The following is a 25450-nucleotide window of genomic DNA, read 5'->3' on the forward strand; positions in this document are numbered from 1 at the left end:
CCAACATGGAATCCTCCTCATGGCAGAGAAACTCCTCTCTGTGGTAGCAGATCCAATTGGCAGAGTCAGTGCCAACTGTAGCATCTTGAACAGATTGGGATAGCTGTCCTTTTTAACTGTCTTTTTAAGATGGTCAAGGTCAAGTGAAACTGTTGTGCTTGACGAGGCGAGGCTTTCACCAGATCCATCTCTGCTCCAAGCAGGACAGGATGGATTTTCAGTGGCTGTGCATATCTTTCTAGGAGAGGTTCCACTCCGTTCTTGTCACATTTAAACACTGCTGCACATGCCTGTGCAAGTTCTATTGACATTCCCGTGGGTAGCCAGATAAGACGACCTCTTTTCAAGTCGACCTTAATCGCTGAAAAGTCACTCGGGAAGTGTCGACCCCCAGTCTAGGAAATCACAACCTAAACATTTGGAAGTGTCAACCCCCAGTATGGGAATCCCCGACCTCAAGAAAATCAAGAAAATTGGAAATCTCATCCCCCATTATATGAAAACCCGACCGGTTATAATATTTTCTCTTTCAACAGAGAACGCCTAAACTTCTCTCTAGTCTCCCCCTGTGTCTCTCCCACTCTCTGTCCGGGGGGGGGGGGGGGGGGGCTTCTCTCTCCCAGCACGCAGCAGCTCTGTCTCTCTCCCCTTCTCTCTCCCCTCTCTGTCCGCGCTGGGGGGGGCCTTCTCTCTCCCCTCTCTCTCCGCGCTGGGGGGGGGGGGGCAGAACGCATTCCCACCTAAACGATCAGATGCTTATCAACGTAATCATGCAGCTATGAGCTTTTACCTGTGGTCAAAGTGCGTGGAAACTAACCTTATGTATTTCCTTTCAAGCAGCACCATGCGTTTGGGTGTCTCTCTCTTTCTGCACAAGCAGCCTCCCTCGAGCAGCTGCGATCACTTCTTTAACGACCTATTTGTCGACGTGCAGGGGTGTTGCGCAATGAATGTATGTGATGTTGTTGCCTACTGGCAGCAGAGAAGATCTATAGATCATATCTATCTATATCTATCTATCTATTATATATATATATTTATATATATATTTTTTTCTTTTTTTTTTATTATCATAGATGCCTGTGTCTTGTATACGGCAGTCTGTCTTTGAGTTCTAGTAACATTGTTTAACTATGAATTTCTCAAATTATCCTTTCATTATGCTCTGGCCTGCCAGATCATGGCTAGAAAGAAATTGGCCCAAAATCTAATTGCAGACCCCTCAGTGGTTCTCAAACCTTTTCATGTCAAGGACCCCCAGATTGATATGTATGAAATAATCAAAAGTATTCAAAAATATGGTTAAAAATATAACAAAGTTTGTTCATTTTCGGGAGCCATGAACTTTAGTTCAAAATGTGGAATTATGAACTATGAATATAGTGATTGATGGCAAGATTATGTTGATTTGAGCAGCTGTAGTGACTACTGTGTATTTCAGTACAAACAATTCTGATAGTATCAAAAATGTAACCACATGAAAAAACCATAATAACACAACACAAGAGGTGAAATGTAGGAATAGAACACTTTATTTGAGGAAAGAGACAGTGTAAAACAACAGCTCACAACACAGTTACTATAACATAACCGCATAGGGGGGAAAACAATATTGCCCAAAGTAGCTATCTGAGCTCTAATAATAGAAGAAAAAACGATTGTCCACAATTTTGGTAAGTATATGCAAAAAAGTAATAAAATGGTTGGGGTAAAAATGGAAAGAGCTAGTCAAAAATAATAAAAACAAAATAGGCAAAAAGTTGTCAGTCAAATAAGGCTTTTGGCTGTAAATGAGTCACAGCAATGAAAGATGAACATGACATAGTATATACAGTATATAGTACTGTAATACATTCTCCTTACACACACACACACACACACACACACACACACACACACACACACACACACACACACACACACACACAGAAGGAGAAATAGTCACAGCAAGGTACAGTTAAAAAGGCTACTTCTGCAGAAAGAGAGAGACACCCAAACGCATGGTGCTGCTTGAAAGGAAATACATTTAGGCAATCCAAGGTTAGTTTCCACGCACTTTGACCACAGGTAAAAGCTCATAGCTGCATGATTACGTTGATAAGCATCTGATCGTTTAGGTGGGAATGCGTTCTGCCCCCCCCCCCCAGCGCGGACAGAGAGGGGAGAGAGAAGGCCCCCCCCCCCCAGCGCGGACAGAGAGGGGGGGGAGACAGACCTGCTCCATGCTGGGAGAGAGAAGCGCCCCCCCCCCCAGGGGAGAGACACAGGGGGAGAGAGAAGTTTAGGCGTTCTCTGTTTGAAAGAGAAAATATTATAACCGGTCAGAATTTCATATACTGGGAGAGATGAGATTTCCAATTTTTCTTGATTTTCTTGAGGTCGGGGATTCCCTATACTGGGGGTGGCACTGACATAGGCTATAATAACAGTAACATTTCAATACATTTATGGTGATTTGACGGTTGTGCAAATACAGAGAACAGTTTATCAATAACGTTCAGGAATGTTTTCACGCTGCGATTGACAGTGCAACACTCTACAAGCACCAGATTTAGTTTGTGTGCCAAGCAGTGAATATAAGCTGCGTAGGGATAGGTCTCTTTGATGCGCTGCTGTACTCCTGACAGGTGCCCCGACATTACAGAGGCACCATCGTAACTCTGTGCAACAATTGGGATGTTTTTGAGACCACCCATCTCCAGTCCTGTGTTTATAGCGTCCACGATCCCAGCCGCATCACGAGATGCTGAACAGTCAAGGAAACACAGAAAACGCTCCTTGATGTCAAGCTGCTCTGTTTATCTTAAACACATCGACAACTGTTCCGTTTTGGAGGACCTGGCCTCGTCTGCCATAATAGAAAAAAAAAACAGTATCCTGCACAGTTTTTGCAATGTCTGCATAAACCAAATTAGCACATATTTCAATTATTTCATTCTGGAATTTTGGACTTGTAGAATTAAAATAATTTGACTGCATGCTTTCAAAATCAGAATCATATTTAGAATACCAGCTGCAAAACTCACGAAAATTGCCCTGTGAGTCTGACTCTTTCCCCTCCCTGTGTCCACGGAAAGGCAATCCAAGTTTAGACAACAGACAACAGACATCAACCACTTTGCACAAATAAGATCTGTTCTTCTCAACAGTAGCTTTATGATTTATGATGATAGTTTAGCTGCAATAGAGCCTGTAGATGTGCTCTTTTTAAAGTTGTCCCATTTAATGATGCAGTTCTTATGGCCTTCAGATATTGCGTGTTTGTCCAGTTTAGAGCCCAGCTTACTCCAGTCACTCACTCCATCCTTACGAAATGAATCCTTGACGCTGCTGTCATTCTGGAACTGCCGGCAGGGAAAACAAAAGACGGCATCCTTTGCAATAGAATATTCCATCCATGGGTGCTTATTGCAATAAATGGTGGAAAAAGATCTTTTGCTTTTTCCCAATCATTTTTTGGGGGAATTCAGATAGAACAGGTTGCTTGTGTTTTTCCCCAAGATCATCCACCGAAGGCCCCGCGGCCTCATCCACTCTAACTGATGGCCCCGGGCTGGGTGGTGGTTCTGGGGCCTCATCCACTCTAACTGATGGCCCCTGGCTGGGTGGTGGTTCTGGGGCCTCATCCACTCTAACTGATGGCCCCGGGCTGGGTGGTGGTTCTGGGGCCTCATCCACTCTAACTGATGGCCCCGGGCTGGGTGGTGGTTCTGGGGCCTCATCCACTCTAACTGATGGCCCCGGGCTGGGTGGTGGTTCTGGGGCCTCATCCACTCTAACTGATGGCCCCAGGCTGGGTGGTGGTTCTGGGGCCTCATCCACTCTAACTGATGGCCCCAGGCTGGGTGGTGGTTCTGGGGCCTCATCCACTCTAACTGATGGCCCCGGGCTGGGTGGTGGTTCTGGGGCCTCATCCACTCTAACTGATGGCCCCAGGCTGGGTGGTGGTTCTGGGGCCTCATCCACTCTAACTGATGGCCCCGGGCTGGGTGGTGGTTCTGGGGCCTCATCCACTCTAACTGATGGCCCCGGGCTGAGTGGTGGTTCTGGGGCCTCATCCACTCTAACTGATGGCCCCGGGCTGGGTGGTGGTTCTGGGGCCTCATCCACTCTAACTGATGGCCCCTGGCTGGGTGGTGGTTCTGGGGCCTCATCCACTCTAACTGATGGCCCCGGGCTGGGTGGTGGTTCTGGGGCCTCATCCACTCTAACTGATGGCCCCTGGCTGGGTGGTGGTTCTGGGGCCTCATCCACTCTAACTGATGGCCCCTGGCTGGGTGGTGGTTCTGGGGCCTCATCCACTCTAACTGATGGCCCCGGGCTGGGTGGTGGTTCTGGGGCCTCATCCACTCTAACTGATGGCCCCGGGCTGGGTAGTGGTTCTGGGGCCTCATCCACTCTAACTGATGGCCCCGGGCTGGGTGGTGGTTCTGGGGCCTCATCCACTCTAACTGATGGCCCAAGGCTGGGTGGTGGTTCTGGGGCCTCATCCACTCTAACTGATGGCCCCGGGCTGGGTGGTGGTTCTGGGGCCTCATCCACTCTAACTGATGGCCCCGGGCTGGGTGGTGGTTCTGGGGCCTCATCCACTCTAACTGATGGCCCCAGGCTGGGTGGTGGTTCTGGGGCTGCTGCTAGCGGCCGGGCCTGCGGGCCTGGCGGCTCTGCTGGGGCCGCTGGTATCTCGGCAGAATCTGCTGTTATGGTCGGGACCGGCTGCTGTTGGCTGCCGTCGTCAGGCGGCTGCGGCTCCTGTGTTGGTGTTTTACGCTTCAGAAATGGACGGATATCCATGTTTGCTGCTGAATTTGTTTGAGCTATCAGTCACGCTACAGGTACACACCACAGATATAAAAAGCTAGATACCTCGTCCACCCACTGCAGTTGATTGGAGCGACCCGTCTCGCCTTGGTGGGCTCAAAAGAGGAAGTGTCGAGGGCAGGCTGCCACTCAAAAACACTACTGGCCAATCACAACGCGTCTTTTCCGGGACTTTTCCATTCAAACCTGCCCACCGACCTTACGCACACAGAAAAATTCCAAGCCTGTCAGTCAAAAATGCCCACCAAGGCGAGACGGGTACCAGAGAGCCGGAAGAGGCGTCGACCTTTTTATGTCTGTGGGTTCAGGTAGGAAGAGGGCAGACTCACTTACTTCCGTCTTCCATTCCATCGCACGTGAATCCGAACAGAAAATCATGTCACATGACATGACTAGGCCTACTCTTAAATTAAATTATTACAAAACAACTAAACATAATAGAATTCATATGTATTTCCCACAATTGTTTTATTTTTATTGATAGTTAAAAAGTGCACGCAAAAAATATATTTTATTGAACATGTTTTGTCTAAAGTGCACAAGTCTGCCCGCCTGTCCCCCTGGCAATTTTGAGTGCTCTCCTTTTACTTTGCAGATATCATTTCAATGATTATATTATAAAACATACATTAATCCACTTTAGCCCTATTTTATACCTAGGCTATTTGAAAATAGCCGATCTACAAGCTCACAACGCGTCGCGACGCGTTGTGAGCTTGTAGATCTGCTATTTTCAAACATGTTGTACTTTTACTTTTGGTACTTTAAGTATATTTTGATGCCAATACTTTCGTACTTTTACTCAAGTACATTTTGGATCCCAGACTTTTACTTGTAAGGGAGTATATCTATATTGCAGTATTGCTACAGGCAGCTTGTGATTACAGAGACATTCTGCATGCACATTCCCACTAGCTCAAGGAACAACCACTCTTTTCACATTGGCCTGTTATAGTGCCACCAGCAGGTCGACTTTTGCCAAACACATTTTTGGATCAAAATGCCTCAAATCATGCATGCAATCATGTCACATTGCCATTAAAGGCCAAAGAAAACATGACACCCTTTTCACATTAAGCGGCGTGTCACCAGGACCTACCTGACCTGGTGGAGACCTGTGCTCAGAAGAGCACTGCTTCTAGTTTTTACTTTTGTGAATAGGACATTATTTTGACCACTCTGGAGTATAGAGTATGTTATGTTATGTTCCTGTGGTCAGGTAGGACACCTACAGGTTGAAGAGGGGTACTGCAGTAACTAAAAACAGAAGGTGATAAATCCATGCTGGAACATGAACGTTAATCTGATTGTATTGAATGTTTCCTTTTCCCACAAAAGAATATTAAAAACTAAATGTATTAGTAGGACAGTATGAGTCACCAGAAAAAAGGGTGTTTTTGATGACTTTATCCTGGTTAAAATGGAGTTTGAAGTTACAATGGGTGTGTATGGGGACAGGCCCAGACAGCATAATGCATTTCATATTAATCACACAGCTGATTAGACTTAATGAGCTTGACCTGAGGATTTAAAGTACACCACTATAAAGGAAACTGCAAAGATTTGGTTGTATTCAACATTTATTTTTTATAAAAGTAGAAAAAAGGTCCACAGTAAATTGGAATTGTCTGATGGATATAAACATATTTGGTAAAATAATTTGTGACTCTCCCTCTGGCAGAGTCACCTTCCTTTGTTGCAAAGAACAAAAACAAATCACACAACAAATGCTTCACACAAAATTAAAATAATGCATAAGTAAAAGCAAAAACATAGCAATAATAATAATAAAAAACAGTAATAGACACTAGGACAGTGCAAATTGATTGTCATACAAATTATTGCAATCAATGATTTGTGTATTTGGCTTTGGACATTGGAACATTTAAATCAGACTTGCCTTTTAGGCTTTGTAAATAAAAGTTGCATAGAACATAAAAAGGTACATGGTGCATTTATACAGCGCAGTTCAGAGTCTTGACTTAAATATACAAATAAATGAGTGACAGTGACTGTGACCAATCATCAACATACATAATGGACTACGTCCACAAATACAACAACCTCTTAACAGACACACATCCATGAAGATGTCACATGACTCCTTACAGCAAGGGTCTTCAACAGGGGGTCCGGGACCCCTAGGGGGTCCTCAGAGTTACTACAGGGGGTCCTCCAAATCTTTTTGTGATAGAAGCTTTTTTTTCTCCTTTTTTATATTAACCACTTGAACCCTAGCGTCCATATTCTGATAACTTTTGCCAAAAATAGCCGTTCGCAGCGCGAGGCGTTGCGAGCTTGTAGATTGGCTATTTTTGGAAAAGAGCGTTGGTGTAGAGGAGAAAAAGAGCAGACTAAGTACAGAGTGATAGGTTAAGTTTATTAAGTATTGACGGTTCAAGTGGTTAAATACTGTATCTGAAAACCCAAATTGACATGAAACCAAAATACACTGATGATTGTGCCGTCAAACGATGAAACTATATGGAATCTATGGGTTGTGGGGGTCCCTGCTTCATCTCTCTCTCAACTAAGGGATCCTTGGCCTGAAAACGTTGAAGACCCCTGCCTTACAGGGTATTGTTTGGACAAGAAATTGCTTTTCCAGTGGAAGTTATGCTAAACATAAGCAACAACGTCACGTGCAATATAAACATGGAATGCATTTTTAAAGGTGAGTGCAGTGACCACTTATCCATTGCATCATATGGGCGGTGGGGTTCATTTGGTGCAGACCTGCGCGTGCATTTACTGTTAAGACATCTATAGAGACACACAGGAACCTACAGATTCACACCCACAATTGAGACAGTGACACCACTTGGGCTAAGGGAGAACGGTGCACTGCAAGCCAGCCCATAGAAGTCAAACTGCAATTCAACTGTAGTTAGCTTACTTTTAAAATAATCCTACATGAACTGAAGACAATATTGAAGTAAAACTATGTTTCCAAATGTATGGACTGTCTTAGTCAACATATCTTCTTGTTTAAATAGATGAAGTGTTTAACATTTAATTTGATAGTTGAATGTGTTAACCATACAGAGCAGAGGGAGACAGTAGACAGAGAGCATGTCTAGAGCACCACAATGTGATTCTATAGAGACACGGCTGTTTACACATTCAGAGAACATGTCTAGAGCACCACAGTGTGATTCTATAGAGACACGGCCGTTTACACATTCAGAGAACATGTCTAGAGCACCACAATGTGATTCTATAGAGACACGGCCGTTTACACATTCAGAGAACATGTCTAGAGCACCACAGTGTGATTCTATAGAGACACGGCCGTTTACACATTCAGAGAACATGTCTAGAGCACCACAGTGTGATTCTATAGAGACACGGCCGTTTACACATTCAGAGAACATGTCTAGAGCACCACAATGTGATTCTATAGAGACACGGCCGTTTACACATTCAGAGAACATGTCTAGAGCACCACAGTGTGATTCTATAGAGACACGGCCGTTTACACATTCAGAGAACATGTCTAGAGCACCACAATGTGATTCTATAGAGACACGGCCGTTTACACATTCCAGCCCACGATTGAGACACCACCACCACTAGGGCTGTCACGATATGACATTTTACATGACGATTAATTGTCACTCAAATAATTGGCGATTAACGATTTAATTGTTTTTTTGTCGTTGATAATTACATTTCTGTTTGGCTTTTAGGTTTTGAAGTTGTACATGGCAGATATGATACATAACCTAAATATACAAAGAAATTACTGACATATTTGACAACTTACTACTTAAAAAATAACTTTGATAGTGGAAATAGCCGATCTACAAGCTTGTGAGCTTGTAGATCGGCTATTTCCACTATTTCTGACATTTTTCAACATTCACGATGATGACGATTATGACAAAATAATTGTGATAATGTCAAATAATCACGATTAGACGATTATGTAATAATTGTGACAGCCCTAACCACCACTTTGGGTAAGGGAGAACTGTGTACTGCAGCTGCCAATGCAATCCTTATGAGAGCCCCCCCCCCCCCGTCCCATTTGGGACACCATATACATTGAGTGACATATATTGTGAATCTACATGAGTAGAAAGTCTTTATTTTTAGGTTTAGCTTATAACTTTTTATCAATTTCACCACTTTTGCAGTAAAATGTTATACAAGAATCCATGTCATGTATGGGAGGCCTTAGAGAGGAGGAAAAGCTATGTTGTGTTTGGTCCTGTCTCATAAACTGTTTACTCTCAGGCAGAAAAACCTTTTCAGTCAGCCAGCCAGTCTATGTACATTTCAGACATTGATCTACAAGCTCACAATGTGTCTCAATGCGACACATTCATTTGTGATGCTTGTGAATCAGCTATTTTCAAGTCAGTGTTGATCTTGACAGCAAATTATTATGTAGTTTTAATCAGTCTTTTGAATAAAATTCCATTTAGTTTTAGTCATATTTTTATTTATTTTAGTTTTAGTCTAGTTTTAGTTGACTAAATATTTTTTTGGTGGGCCGTGATGGCATGCCTGATTTTATACTTGGTTGCGTGCTGAAAATAGCCGATCTACAGGCTCACAACCCTTTCGCACTGTGTCGCGTTGTGAGCTTGTAGATCGGCTATTTTCAGAGAGCAACACTCAACCATAACCAAACATAAAATGACTTGTCTTTTAGTTCTACTGGATCTCTTCTCCACTAATAGTCCCTCCCTGACATTTTATGAAATTGACAATTCTATATTTAGTCTTAGTTTTAGTCATCATAGCTCAGTGTTTGTTTAGCTTTTATTTAGTCAGTGATAAAAGGTAGTCGACGGGTATTTTTCATCATATTTTTAGTCGACAAAATCAACACTACTTTAAGTACATTTTGATGCCAATACTTTTGCACTTTTACTCAAGCAAATTTGGAATTCGGGACTTTTACTTTTATCAGAGTATTTCTACGCTGCAGTATTGACTGTACTGTGGACATATAAAAATATATATACCCTATATACATAAATATATATACCCTATATACATAAATATATATACTTTATATACCGTACATAAATATATACATAAACTATGTTGCTGGTGGCTGGAAACCTTGGATGTCCAAAATGCTTCCTGTGTTCAAACACATCCATAACAACCATATTGGTTGATGTCAACTCATCAGAGACATTATCTGTCCTCACAAAGACACACTGAGGAGTAGGAGTCAAGCCTAAACCCAGGGTAGAGTGGTTCAGTGAATGTGGACTGGAAGGTGTAAAGATGTTCAAGTGAGTCAGAAGACACCTTATAGAAGGACAGAGTCCCAGCAGCATGGTCTACATACACTGCTACTCTGTAGGAGCCAGAGGGATCAACAGGGAGGAGAGTGTCCCTACTATTGTGAGAGACCCAGTAAGAGCCTCCCCCACAGAACAGACTCCAGGACAGATCATTGCCCCCAAGTCTATTAGGACCCTCTCCTCTCCTGCTGATTCCTCTGTAAGCCACTCCTATCTCAACCGCTCCACTCGTCTCTACCTCCCAGTAACAGCGTCCAGTCAGACCCTCTGTACACAGAACCTGATCCCAATTATCATCAAATCTGTCCGGATGATCAGGGTATGACTGAAGCTCCTCCCCCACTGGCAGCCGAGTCACCTTCCTGTTGCTCTCAGACAGAAAGAGTTTTCTGCTCGCTGTGTTGGGATCCAGTGTGAGACGATGGAAGTCTGATGAGAGAACAAGACAGGAAACATTAAAAAATATTTAATATTTAAAAAGTATTAAAATATTCACAGAGAGAAAGAGATCGAGAGAGAGAGAGAGAGAGAGAGAGAGAGAGAGAGAGAGAGAGAGAGAGAGAGATTGGTTTACAGTAACTGAGTACACGATAACTTATAAGTTAATGTTGTGTAGTTAAGGTACTATTACCTGAGTATTTGTATTACTGGATACTTGTGACTTTCACTACATTTCAAAGACACATATTGTACTTTTAACTCCACTACATTTGTAGGAAGAGAAAACATTTTTTTTTTCTATAATTTTTATCCCACGATTTTGCAACCCATTTTATCACCCAGTGCCAATTGCCTATGTAATCCTGGGCTCTGCTCTCCCTCTGCCGCGCCTGGGGAGACAACGGACTGACCTCATGCTTCCTTCAATGCATGAGTAGTCCAAGTTGTTTCTTTTCACCTGACAGGGGGGATTTCCCCGGGATGGACGTAGCGCGTGGAAGGAACACATTATTCCAACCAGTTCCTTTCCCCTCCATCAAGCGCCCCGGCTGGCCAGGGGGAGGCATTATTGAGACCAGGATTACTGCATGTTTTTGTGAGGGTATCAACCCTAGGAGACACAGGGAGAACAAGCAAACTCCACACAGAAAGGCCCTATCGCCGACCCCACCTAGGGTGTGGGCGCTGATGACGCGGAGGAGAAACACGCCTCCAGCTCCCACAGCGTCCCCCGGCGGGAATCGAACCCAGGACCTTCTAGCTGTGAGGAGAAGCGCTAACCACTGCGCCACCGTGCCCCTAGAAAACATTTATTTATTATGAATTATTATGCCCTATGTTCTTTTTGTTGTAAAGACTGCTTGTAGATCGGCTATTTTTATTATGATTGATAGGCTATTAGTATTGATTTTGTCAACTAAAACTATGACGAAAAATGTTTGTCAACTTTTTTCACAGTGGAAAACTAAATAAAAACTAAACACACATTTAAGATAATATGACTAAAACTAAGACTAAATTTACTGACAATTTTGTAAAAATAAATTAAAGTAGACTAAAATGTTAGGGAGGGACTAGTGGAGACGAGATCCAGTAGAACTAAAAGACAAGTAATTTTATGTTTGGTTCTGCTCGGGTGTTTTTGTCAGTGGTGCCAGGGGGTCCCTGGAGCTCCGGGGGTCCTGGAGGTTGTGGTTTGGCAGGCAAGGAGTGTTTGTGCAAAGTTTGGCATGGATAGGGGGAACAGTGGCGGAGATGAGTAGGGCAAAAGTGTGACGTGACGTGACGTCACGTGATGTGACGTGACGTGACGTGACGTGACGTGACGTGGCGTGGCGTGGCGTGACGTGACGTGACGTGGCGTGGCGTGGCGTGGCGTGGCGTGGCGTGACGTGACGTGACGTGGCGTGGCGTGACGTGACGTGACGTGACGTGACGTGACGTGACGTGACGTGACGTGACGTGACGTGACGTTACAGACAGACAGACTGACTGACTGACGGACTGACTGACAGCCGGTGGAGGATTTGATAGTAACTGCGACCTGACGGTCACAACAAGCTCACAACACGTCACACATGAGGCCAGAGGTGGAAGAACTATTCAAATGTTTTACTTACCAGTAAGACTCCCTAAACGGGAGATAAGCGACCATCACGTCGCATACACAAACTTTAGAAGTCAATGGTAGCCAATCAGGAGGGAATATGGGAAATGGGACAGATCCATGTTGATGACATGACTTTAGACATACTGTGTACCGCTTTGCGTGATTTTCAGGCCAAAATCTGTAGGAGCAGTGTCCAAAAATGTGTTTGAAAGAAATCGGCCTGATGGTGGCGCTATAAGAGAGCCATGTGAGAAATCAGGGCTGGAGGTTGTGGTTTGCCATCCAAGGAGTGCATGTGCAAAGTTTGGCATGGATAGGGCCAACGGTGGCAGAGATAAGAGTAGAGCCAAAAGTGTGACGTGACGTGTGACGTGACAGACAGCTTTTCATAGGCAACGGTGGCAGAGATAAGAGTAGAGTAAAAGTACAAAAGTAATGGAATCAAAATATACTCAACAAAGTTTAAATATACCAACAAAGTAAGAACACCAATGTTTTTCTTTTTCTTTTTCACAAATAGCATATCTACAAGCTCACAACGCACTGAGATGCAGCACACTGTGAGCTTGCAAATCTGCTATTTGTTTGAAAAGCCAAATTATAGGCTTTAAGTGGTTCTGTGTGTATTTTATTAATAATTTAAAACTGAAAGTAAATATCAACTAACCCTGTTAAATAATTGTAGTGGAGTAAAAAGTACAATATTTGCCTCAGAAAGTATGGAGTATAAGTATAGGCTACAAAGTATTGAAGAAATGAAACAACCAGGTAAAGTACAAGTACCTCAATAATACCTGAGGACTGTGAGGAGGCTCTGTCTTAATAAACATTTCTGTTTGTGCATAAAAGCTGGTCTGATCCTCTAAACCAGTGGTCCTCAACCTTTTCAGGCCGCGACCCCCAAAATAATCATATTTTAACTGGGGACCCCCCACCCTGACGAGCTCTAAGAGTTGAGGCATTATATTTTGTACACTGCGAGGCGTTGTGAGCATGTAGATCGGCTATTTTCACAATTTCGGCCTCTAATATTTGACAATTTGGCCAATGTTTAATTTGTCATTTCAGAGGTATTAAAAAGTCCTTATTTTTTTTTTTAGAAATGTGCAGATACCCTATGTATACACTTAAACTTCATGTTGGTTTGTTTACTGTTGAGTGAGAAAACAGTGTTGCACATTAAGTTAATCATCTGGGGACCCCCCAAAATAATTTGGGGACCCCCTTGGGGGTCCCGACCCACAGGTTGAGAACCACTGCTCTAAACTGTATGTTTTTAGGTCAAGGTTCATAATAGCATGTTTGTGTTCAGTGCCACTTGCATAATACTGTACCAATTGAGCATAAGATGGTGCTGTTATCACTTTATTAAGGAATATGAGCTTGTTCAAAATAGGGCCTAAAAGTCTCAATTTCCAGGCTTATTTGCATCTTGTTCCAGTCATGGTCTGTAGCCAACTGAAAGGAGGAGTGACCCAGAGACTGTGGCCCTCATTTATCAATGGAGTGTAAAACACAGTGTATTTTTCCCCCAAATTGTGCGTACATTTGATCTCAGGCTTGATAAATAAATTCAAATAACACGCCCTTAAATATTCTTGATACGCCCCGACTTTACGACCAGAACAAGTGGAATACGGCCTAACAACGAAAGAAAAGCTAATAAACTTCCCTTCATGTCCGCGTCCCACACAAACACACACACACACACACACACACACACACACACACACACACACACACACACACACACACACACACACACACACACACACACACACACACACACACACACACACACACACACACACACACACACACACACACAGGTACAATCTTTGACAAGGAGGCTATAGCACTGCAGCCGACATGAATGACACAAGTCACTGCCATGAATACTTTGGGATATTAATTTAAACCATACCCGTGCCGTGCACAGACAGAGCGCGTTCATTTGGTTACAAGCAATAATTCCCCATGGCCATGATCTCACAGGCTCGCCACATTAATGACAGATATCCTGGAAACTAAAGGTCATCTGAATGCAGTGGTTGCAGAATGAATGAGGCTCTAAGCATTGATGGATGAAGGCTGGCTGGTGTTGAGTGATCTCCAGGTGGCATAAATAAATCCACGGCGCCCACGGGGAAGATGGTGCGCTGTGGGCACAGGTGGAGCGTCGGGTTTCATCATTAACTCCAGCATAGTGTACAGTAGCTACTGTATACATTGAGAGACCCCACGGTTATGTTTGGATATTCATTTTAACCCAATATCAGCGACGAGCGCAATGCGCCTTTGAGTGCTTAAACTACAGCAATCATGTACCGGTATATACATTTCCCACACGGGCTGGCCATTTCCCCGGTGGGCCGTGGACCCCCAAATAAATCATCCACAGCGTGCGCTGGGCTGGGCACAGCCAGGTTTGGACCTTCAGGTTTTATCCTTAATAAAGGACTCACGGCACTGTTTAAATTGGAGGCTCACAGTCCACGAAAATGTAAGATTACAGCGACGCCGAGCTGGTCCCGAAAATGCTCTCGCATGCGTTCGTATCTGTGCTTGTTCTGAGCCAGATCTGCAATAGACTGTTAGTGTGAAAGCACTTAATGTAGATTGCTTCCATATCACTAGATTTAAATTGCTTGTCATTGTAACTTGGAAATAATATCAGCGTACATGTCCACTATGTAGCCTATATGCTTTTATAAAATGTTATATTTTCACAGGATTATTCATTAGTGTGTTAGATATACATTTTCGAGTGGATACATGTGTCCATTGCCTGTCAAATAGTTAGACAATGCTGCTCTGCATGTCTACAATGGAATAAGAGGTGTAAGATGAATCCTACACCACCTCTGAACTTGACGTGAGATTTGATCCCACCCTACACCAAAGTCACATTGAAATAAATGCCGAGACTTGCCTAAATTTCGGTGTACGCCAGAATTGTGATCTGCACCACGTTGATAAATGAGGGCCAGTGTGTTTGGGGGACATTAAGCAGAATGTGTGGCAGAAGGAGGGTTGAACATTACAGAAGGTGTGTCAGGTAGAGGGAGTGTTTTGTAAACAAGCATCAGCTGGTGTGAAGGACCAGGCCAAGAGCAGAGAAACCTCCTGCATTCACTGGAAGCTCTACTGAAGAGCTTTCAGGACAGCATCCAGGGAGGGAGGGGCCAACAGAGGATAACACACTGTATACAAATACAGACAGACAGACAGACAGACAGACAGACAGACAGACAGACAGACAGACAGACAGACAGACAGACAGACAGACAGACAGACATACTCACATCTTGTAAGGAGTTGAGGATTAGTCCAGAATTCTCCTCCATGTTTCACTCTGTAGGAAGTAGAACAACAATGCATCAATGTCTGACTGTCTAACACAACGTCTCCACTACCTGACACTACAGTGTTTCTGCTACTAGTGAAATTACAGGAATTTGCTAAAATTGTGGGAACTTGCAAAAGAAAAATATGTGTTTTGATTACAAAAAAAGGTGATTGAAAAGGTGAGCCACCCTTTTCTTACTAGTCTACTGTAGTATAACTTTATGAACGAAGTACTCTGTTACAAGTAGCAGTCCAGATTTCAAAATTGACTTGAGTAAAAGTACAAAAGTATTGTCATCTACTTAAAATACTAAAAGTAAATGTCCAAAATGTTTGAAAATAGCAGATGTGACGCGTTGTGAGCTTGTAGATTGGCTATTTTCAAATAGTCAAGGTATAAAATAGGGCTAAAGTGGTTTATGTATGTTTTATATGTTTATAATTTAGATCAGCAAAGTAACTAGTAACTATAGTTTTAGTATTGGAATTTGGAAATACAAATACCTCAAAACTGTACATAAGTACAGTACTTAAATAAAAGTACTTAGTTACCACTGGAAAAATGCAGGGTTAATGAAATCATGCAAGCCCAGCTTATTTCGTGTATTTTGCCTGTATATTTTACTGCAACAGATTATACACATAAACATGAATCTTCAGCAGGTGTATGACTGTATAAATGGGGTGGGAGGAGGGGATTGTTGGGGCAGATGTTACATCCCTGTAATCATTCTAGTTCTATTATGTGTCTTTATCTTATAGTTATTTAGTATATTCCCAATATTGCAGGCTTGTGTAGCCTATACTAACTCCAGTGTCAGTTCAGGTCCTGTGTGCCCTCCTCCAGCCTGAACCAATCGCAAGACAGCCTCCCTTATAAAAGAGCTGCCACACCTGAGCTCCTTGTCAGTATGTTTCTCCCTGCCCATGGGGAAACATGCTGTCCACCTTCATACTGCCACTCACATGCTGCAACTTGTTTGGGAGCTACTTCATAGTAGTTTCCCTCTGCCTTGTGTAGCTTTAGAACCTGCTTAGCTTATAGCATTCTTACCTCTGTGAGTTTTGAGAACATTGGGAACTTGACCTTGTTTAAACCCACAACTAGGTTGTGGCCTTCAGTTAACACTTGACTACCACTGCCAGTTTTTTGTAAACTCATTTATTTATTTGTTTGTAAATATGTTGTAAATACTTTTCTTAAAAACAACCACTACAACAAACAGAAGCTTAATAAAAATACTTCTTTCACCTACCATTTGCCTTATTTATGTTACATATCCTTACCCCCTAGACCGGGGCATGTAACAACAGACTAGCACAATAGACGTTATGCCATTGGAACATGAAACAAGGGAATCACTGCACTAACCAACATGGACACAGTCCAAGTCTACTCACTGCAGAGACTCCAGTCCAGAGAAGTTCTTCAGTCCAGACACCGGCAACACGTTGAAGTTCAAGTCTAATTCTCTCAAATGAGAAGGATTAGATCTGAGAGCTGAGGCCAGAACTTCACAGCTTCTCTCTGACAACCAGCAGTTCATCAGTCTAAATGAGAAATAAAACATACAATGTTTGATTGTCTGCAATAAAATACATTATTCTGAGAACCTGCTTACAACCACCTATTAAAGGACCTGGTCTGGATGGACTGTCTGGGTTTTAGAGTAGAAAACCAGACAGAGTAACATGAACTAAATAATCTTTACTTAATCTCCCAACAGACAGGAAACAGCAACATGTTGAAAACAGATGATCCAGCAAAGTGACTGAAAACAGAGTTTATAAATGGTCAGCTCCAATACTTGATTCTGATTGGCTGGTTTCTGATTAAACCAGTGTCTAAATGACACAATAATCCACACCTTGAATCAGTTTGTTGTGAAGCTGCACCGCCCACACACATAGGACGGTAACTGAGTGCCTCTGTGCGGGGTTTGTAAAAACACCAAACTTTCTTGTAGCTGGGAACTACTTTCTTGTAAAACTACTTTCTTGTAGCTGGGAACTACTTTCTTGTAGCTGGGAACTACTTTCTCGCAGACCTTGTAGTGAATTATTAGTGAAATAGAACAGTTTTAATTGGTACATGTCTATGATTTTTCATGTTGCCATATTGCAACCGTTTTAGAAAAGCAAGAAGCCACGCGAGGCATGTGGTTACCTGTATTTTATAACGGCTGAGAGGGTTGGAGACACTCGGCTTGGCTTCGTGTCTCACCACGCCTTTCAGACGTTATAAAATACTGGGTAACCACATGCCTCTTGTGGCTTATTGCTTCATTATACACATAAGACCTAACAGGTCAAAGGTCAATTGATGGACAGTTGAAGACAAGTGAAGCTGATAACTGCTGATGTCACAGACACAGGAAGGACATCTGCTGGAGAAAGAGACGATACAGACCAGTGGTGGAATGGAACTAAGTACATTTACTCAACTTCTGTACTTAAGTACAAGTTTAGTTTACTTTATTTACTTTACTTGATTATGTCAACTTTGTATATTTTATACTTCTACTGCACTACATCTATAGAGGCAAATACTGTAAGTTTTAGTCATTAATTATTTGAAAACTTTAGTAACCATTTACTTCAGATCTGATTTAGATTATTGCAAATTTTTAAAACATAAAAAGGGGGAATTCTGCATATTGAGTATTTGGTAATAAAGTGTTTTTATTACTTTTACTAGTAACAGAGCTGCATTGTGATATTACCACTTGGATTTTTTTTACCCTGATACAGGGTTACACCCCGCCACTCCGACATGTCTCCTTTCCGACACTAACCCTATCTCTAACCCTAACCCTAAACTTAACCCCTATGGAAGTGTCGCCACTCCGACAATAAGAAGTCATTTTCGGAGTGGCGACATGTCGGAATGGAGAGCGACACCCTACAGACAGACAGTCTTTGAGTAGTTTGAGTGAATTTAGTGAACATGTACATACTGTAGTTACTGTACCTCCTCATTATCCCAGCCAATGTGTGTTACTATGATATCAACATTATTCATGCCACAATATTCATATTATAATCACATGATAAATCACTGATAGAAATAATGATTGTAAATTAATCTCACCGTAGAGTCTCCAGTCTACAATGAGGACTTTTGAGTGCAGCACAGAGTAGATCCAGTAGATCCAGGTGGTCCAGGTCGTTGGAACTTAAGTCCAGGTGTCTCAGATGGGATGGATTAGAACTGAGAGCTGAAGACACAACTTCCATGTGTTCCTTCTGGAGGCCAGTACCAAAGCCAACAAGTCTGTAATTAGAGGTGGTCAATCAGACCACGTTCACACACACACACACACACACACACACACACACACACACACACACACACACACACACACACACACACACACACACACACACACACACACACACACACACACACACACACACACACACACACACACACACACACACACACACGTCAAGTCCATTTATTTATAAAGCAGATTTAAAAACAACCAGGTTGACCAAAGTGCTGTACATCATGAGAACGCAGTAAAACAAATACAATACAAAGCAAAAACAATCGAAACATTTGTAAACATTTAAAACCTTGTAAGAACAGCTATAAAAACAAAACATTTAAGATATAAAACAATGACAGATAAAAGGCACAGGGAGGGAGGGGTCTAGGGCTCAAATGCTAGGGTGAAGAGGTGTGTTTTAAGTCTGATGGAAGGCTGTTCCAGAGAGCTGGGCCAGCCACAGAAAAAGCTGTCACCCTTTTGCCTTAGATTGGCCGTTGTAACTTTGAGGGTGTGTGCGTGCGTGCGTGCGTGCGTGTGCGCGTATCACTGTTGATCTAACTATCATGTTTAGTTATAGTGTAGTGGTGTGAAGGTACAGTACATTGTTTCTGTTCTAAGTTTTCTATTCACATGACTACTAACCGAGCCTTTCTGCTGTTCCTCACAGCTGGGATGAGTCTGCGTCGGCCCTCCTCTGATGTGTTGTATTTGTCCAGGTCCAACTCCTCCAGAACATCCTCTGACATCTGCAGCATGTGGGCCAGAGCTGAACACTGGGTTGGAGACAGTTCTGTCTTTGATCTGTCCCCTGACTTCAGGTACTGTTGGATCTCCTGATGCACTGAGTGGTCGTTCATCTCCATCAAACAGTGGAAGATGTTGATACATCTGTCAGGAGAGGCATCGTCATGATTCATCTCCTTCAGGTTGCTGATGGCTCTCTGGATGCTCTCTGGGCTGTACTGTGTCTGAACCAGTAGACCTCCTAACAGACTCTGGTTGGACGGCAGTGAGAGACCATGAAGGAAGCGGAGAAACAGGTCCAGGTGACCATTCTTACTCTCTATGGCTTTACTGTTGGCTGAGTCCAGGAAGTCCTCCAAGGAGTCACTTTTGTATTCACGTTCAAATTCGTCACGTCCCAGGAATGTCTTCAGGACCTCCATGTTCTTCTGTGTGAAACAGTGGAACAGGTAGACTGCAGCCAGAAACTCCTGGATGATCAGATGAACAAAGCAGTAGACTGCTCTCTGGAAGAGCACGCCCTCTCTTTTGAAGATCTCTGTGCACACTCCTGAGTACAGCGAGGCGTCTTTCACATCCAGACCACACTCTTCCAGGTCTTCTTGGTAGAACATGATGCTGCCTTTCTCCAGATGTTCAAACGCCAGCCTGCCCAGCTTCAGAAGAACCTCCCTGTCCTTCTTCATGATCTTCTTTTGATTCTCTTTCTCTTTTCTGTTTCCTTTCTTGTTTCTTGTTTTCCCCCGATGAGGCTCATCATACTTCAGCTCCTTCCTCTTTGTCTGGACCGACAGGAAGTGGCAGCACATGGCAGTCAGGGTCGTGGGCAGCTGTCCTGTCTCGTCTGTCTTCACCATGTCCTCCAGAACGGTAGCGCTGATCCAACAGAAGACTGGGATGTGACACATGATGTGGAGGCTCTTTGACGTCTTCATGTGTGAGATGATTCTGCTGGCCAGCTCCTCATCACTGAATCTCTTCCTGAAGAACTCCTCCTTCTGGGGGTCGGTGAACCCTCGTACTTCTGTCACCAGGTCAACATATGCAGGAGGGATCTGATTGGCTGCTGCAGGTCTGGTGGTTATCCAGATGAGAGCCAATGGGAGCAGATTCCCCTCGATGAGGTTTGTCAGCAGCCCGTCCACTGATGATGTCACTGTGACATCAGAGATGATGTCATTGTTGAAGTTGAAGGACAACCTGCTTTCATCCAAACCATCAAAGATGAAGCCAACCTTCCAGACAGCGAGCTGCTCTGCTGTGACCTTCTTCAACGTTGGATGGAAAACATGGATCAGTGAGAGAAGACTGTGCTGCTCATCTCTGACCAAGTTCAGCTCCCGGAATGAGAAGGGAACCAGGAGAATGACATCTTGATTTTCCAAACCCTTTGCCCAGTCCAGAGCGACCTTACGCACAGAGAAGGTTTTTCCAATGCCAGCGACTCCCTTGGTCAGAACTCTTCTGATTGGTGTCTCTCTGCCAAGGAGGAGGGGCTTAAAGATGTCACAGCAGTTGATTGGTTGGTCATGGAGGGTGTTCTTCTTGGAGAGCGTCTCAAGCTGGTAGACCTCATGTTGGTTATTAACCCCTTCACTCTCTCCCACTGTGATGTAGAGCGCTGTGAAGATGCTGCTGAGGGAGGGCACTTCAGTGACGTCTGTCACACGATCCAGACTGTTCAAAGTGATCTTATAAACCTTTAAATCCTCCTGCACACTGACACCTGCTATGAGAAGACAATGAAGACATTTTAAACATTCAGTTGAATTTATAACTTTACATGCTTACAGCTGTGTACACACATTAGTGTTACAAAAAACAAGAAAAAAAGAATGCACGGAAAATAAAGTGTGATTTTTGTCAACATTAGCTACACAAATAGACATGTCTTTGCCATCTGGCCAGTGATGTATATCGGACCAGTTACCCATATATGGAGACCCCTGGTACCCATATATGGAGTGTAGTATGTGCCAATGTGGCCTCCATATATGGGCATGCCCATATGAAGTGTATGGGCATAAAAGGGATTCTGTTAGAGTGGTTCCCCTGACATCACAGTGATGTCAGAGCGGCAAACCCCAGACGGACAGAGTCGGCATGTGCCGTTTCACATAGTAAACTGCAACCTTCGGTCAGAATTAAAGTAATTAACATTGTAATCTGGAACGGACCACAGCGTGCATGATCCGTGCAACATCGTGCATGATGGACACGCCCACGCTAAAGGGTAAGAAAATGTCAGTCATCGCAAAAACAACTTTTTTTCCGGGGCAGTCAATGCTAATTAGTGTACATTGTGTCCAGTCTTACTGTGTCCACTGCTGGTGTGACTGGGTGTCTTCAGTCTACGTCTGGTCCTGAAGATCTTTCCACACTGGGGACAGTCATGGTGTCCTGTTGGAGCAGACTGCTCCCAGTATGAGGTGATGCACTGTCTGCAGAACCAGTGTCCACAGCTGCTAGAGACTGGATCTGTCAGAACCTCCTCACACACTGAACACCTGGACGCCTGCTCTGTCACAACACACACCCTCTTCCTCTTCCTGTGGAGGAGAAGAATTATTTATTATGGCTATAGTCCTGCTGGATAGAAGGATATTTATTTATATTATTTATTATGGCTATAGTCCTGGTGCATAGAAGGATATTTATTTATATTATTTATTATGGCTATAGTCCTGATGGATAGAAGGATATTTATTTATATTATTTATTATGACTATAGTCCTGATGGATAGAAGGATATGTATTTATATTATTTATTATGACTATAGTCCTGATGGATAGAAGGATATTTATTTATATTATTTATTATGACTATAGTCCTGATGGATAGAAGGATATTTATTTATATTATTTATTATGACTATAGTCCTGGTGGATAGAATGATATTTATTTGTATTCTTTATTATGACTATAGTCCTGCTGGATAGAAGGATATTTATTTATTATGACCAGTAAGACTCCCTAATCGGGAGATAAGCGACCGTAGGTCACTTATCTCCACAAATAGGGCAAAAATGTGTTTTGCCAAAATCTTCCTGATCCATGTTGATGACATGAGTGTAGACATACTGTGTAGTGATTTTCGTGTTTTTAGGGCAAAATCTGTAGGAGCAGTGTCCAAAAATGTGTTTTTAAAAATCGGCCTGGAGGTGGCGCTATATGGGAGAGATTCATGTTGATGGGATGAGTGTAGACATACTGTGTACCGATTTGCGTGATTTTAGGGCAAAAATTGTAGGAGCAGTGTCCAAAAATGTGTTTTGCAAGAATCGGCCTCATCGTGGCGCTAGAAGAGGGGCATGTGAGAAATGAGGGGTGGGGTCTCCGCGTTGCCTTGACGGACGAATAGGTACCGGCCCCGGCTCTCCCGGACGCTCCTAGCCCGAGTTACGGCATTTTATGTGAGCTGCAGTGGAGGGGGTCCTCCACTGGGGGCGCCACCACTTTTGCATCCGTTCTGGAGCACCAGGAGTCGGTGGTCCCCGGGAATTCCCCGTGAGCAGCCCCGAGAAGGATATTTATTTATATTATGTATTATGACTATATTCCTTGTGAAAATACGGGTATTTCTATACAGCTTGGAGTTGTTATAATAGTGTCCACGATGTCATGCACTTATATAGACCAATCTATTGAGAGTGTTGCCGCCATTAGCTACACCCTCCAGAAAAACGCGATTATGCGATCGCAGAATTTCCCGCAATAATCAATAAATGCCGCTGATTATGCGGGGGCTCGCATGATTTCACAATCCCCGCATATTCACCGCATATTTCGCATATTTCCGCGGAAAATATGCGAAATATGCGGGCATCGCTTGATTTCACAATCCCCGCACTTTTTCGCATAAAAGTATAGTCATGCTTCACCGTTCAATCACGTTCAGACACAAAACAGAAGCAAAACAATGATGCGCTGAGAAACACGTGGCTCCTCTCTCTCTCTCTGTGTGTGTGTGTGTGTGTGTGTGTGTGTGTGTGTGTGTGTGTGTGCCGTGCGATTGCGTGCACGCTGCACCGTGAGAACTGCAGGCAGACAGAGAGAGATGCAGGCATAATGTAGGCTATACGGTATGAGCGTTGGCCCTCGCCAACGTGACGCTAGAATAACACACTCTTCCTTGGTCCTCAAACTTCAAGAAACGACAAATTAAAGTTTATCCTACTTGTTTTGAGGTCTCCATTGTACTCCGTTTGAAACGTTGTGTCGTTGCCGTTCAAAGCAAACGAGCACCTCTCCGAAAAAAAGTAGCACGCAGTATTCCATGGATGGATAGGAACAGCAATTGAATGTATAACATTTTAATCCCTTAAATCCCTTTAGAGAGCAAAACCACATAAATAAACCAGAGTTTTGCTTTAGCAGTGAGCTGTATCCTTAGCAATCGCATAGGCCATAGGGTAATTATTTTTGCCTTGATTTAGCACATTAAGGTAATTAAATTGCAGATATTTGACAGAGGTTTGCTTTTTTGCCTTGAAAATAATGAAAGGCAGTCAAAAAAGTCTGTTTTGCATTTCTCAATTCACTCAAGGACCCTTAAATTCGTGTTTTGACTACTCTGATGACTACTTAGTGATGTTGTGAGCTTGTAGATTGTCTATTTCCAAATAGCCAGTGTACTGTATATTAAAGTGGTTTAATTAATAGTTAATTAATTAAACCATAATAAAAATAATATTATTTTTATTATAATATGTATATATACTGTATATAGGCTATAAATATGTTGTTTAAGTTCCCGCATATTTCGCATAATTTCGCATTTAATCGCAACTTTCACAAGTTCCCGCATATTTCGCATAGTTTCGCATTGTCATCGCATAAATTCACACAAAAACCCTGCATAATTCACAGCATAATCAAGGATTTTTGCCCGCAAAATCAAGGATTTTAGCCCGCATAATCAAGGATTTTTGCCCGCGTTTTTCTGGAGGGTCTAATTTAGCTGTGGTGTAAACAGTAGTGTAAAGTACCTTGTAGCCTATATTTACTGTACTTTAGTACAAGTTTGAGTATTTGTACTTAGTATTTCGCATTCTTTATCATTTACTTCTACTCCTCCACTGGCTGTGGTTTACACCACAGTAATGACAGCAGCGCCCTCTACAGGGCACCGTACGGAAATCTGTCTATATTCATGATTCTTATTTGGCCTGTAAATGTTAAGTTATTACACTCCTATAACCTGTCTGTCTGTCTGTCTATATGTATCATTCTGAGAACATGAATAACATTAAATCTATCTCATGTACTTTGGACAGTATGTTCACTATGCTGAGTAACAACTGAAAAGACACACTATTAATACCATCATAAACTGATAACCATAACTACAACACTAACAGTTTAAAGTATAATAAACTACTAAACTACTAAGAGCCAGAGCATTTATGTATCTACTACTGTACTGTCTTCATTGTGAGCAGATACCAGACATTGTTTGTGTCTTTCCAGTTGAAGTTCACAGTGATCAATAGTGTCAAAGTTCTCCACTGACCATGAAGTGATTTGATACATTACTGTAGGTTTGACAATAGAACATATTATTTTACTAGTCTTGAGGTGAAAGTATTGTCTGGTAGGATAGTAGGATTTAAGACGTATATGACTCCGATTGTAAGAATGGATTCAATGTTTGAAACAATCTAGAACGAGCGGCGAGATCAAAGCGTGTCGCAACTCTCTTCTTCTAAGGCTCTGGGTGCAACTAGTGGACTTTCTGCTGATATCCTACTTCCCAGAATGCATCTGGCACCAGGACATAAACACTCTCACAGGAAGGCATAATAAAACATGTGTGTTCGTTAACACAGCATTTATCATGAGTGATGTGCTCTTTTTATAGGTTAAATATTTTTCTAAAACGGCTAGTTCCATTCCTTGATTCTGAATGGCTGGTTGATGTGGTATATGAGACTTTATTACCCGG

The 25450-nt window shown here is 42.9% G+C and overlaps 1 protein-coding gene across 1 annotated transcript in view; it reads right to left on the bottom strand.

Annotated features, from left to right (window-relative positions):
- Positions 1 to 8692: 8692 nt before the first annotated feature.
- Positions 8693 to 25450, bottom strand: part of LOC308307236 (NACHT, LRR and PYD domains-containing protein 3-like) — a gene marked incomplete at its 5' end in the record, with an annotated part of 86942 nt that continues 70184 nt past the window's right edge. Inside the window, 6 exons of the mRNA XM_080752409.1 lie at positions 8693 to 10517; positions 15444 to 15493; positions 16888 to 17037; positions 18578 to 18760; positions 19404 to 21165; positions 21822 to 22054. Of these exons, the coding sequence (XP_080608535.1) occupies positions 9976 to 10517; positions 15444 to 15493; positions 16888 to 17037; positions 18578 to 18760; positions 19404 to 21165; positions 21822 to 22054 (2920 nt within the window). The 3' untranslated portion in view covers positions 8693 to 9975. The remainder of the gene's footprint in view (positions 10518 to 15443; positions 15494 to 16887; positions 17038 to 18577; positions 18761 to 19403; positions 21166 to 21821; positions 22055 to 25450) is intronic.

Source organism: Nannobrachium achirus (assembly GCF_963921795.1).
Source record: "Nannobrachium achirus genome assembly, chromosome: 1".
Classification (NCBI taxonomy): Eukaryota; Metazoa; Chordata; class Actinopteri; order Myctophiformes; family Myctophidae; genus Nannobrachium; species Nannobrachium achirus.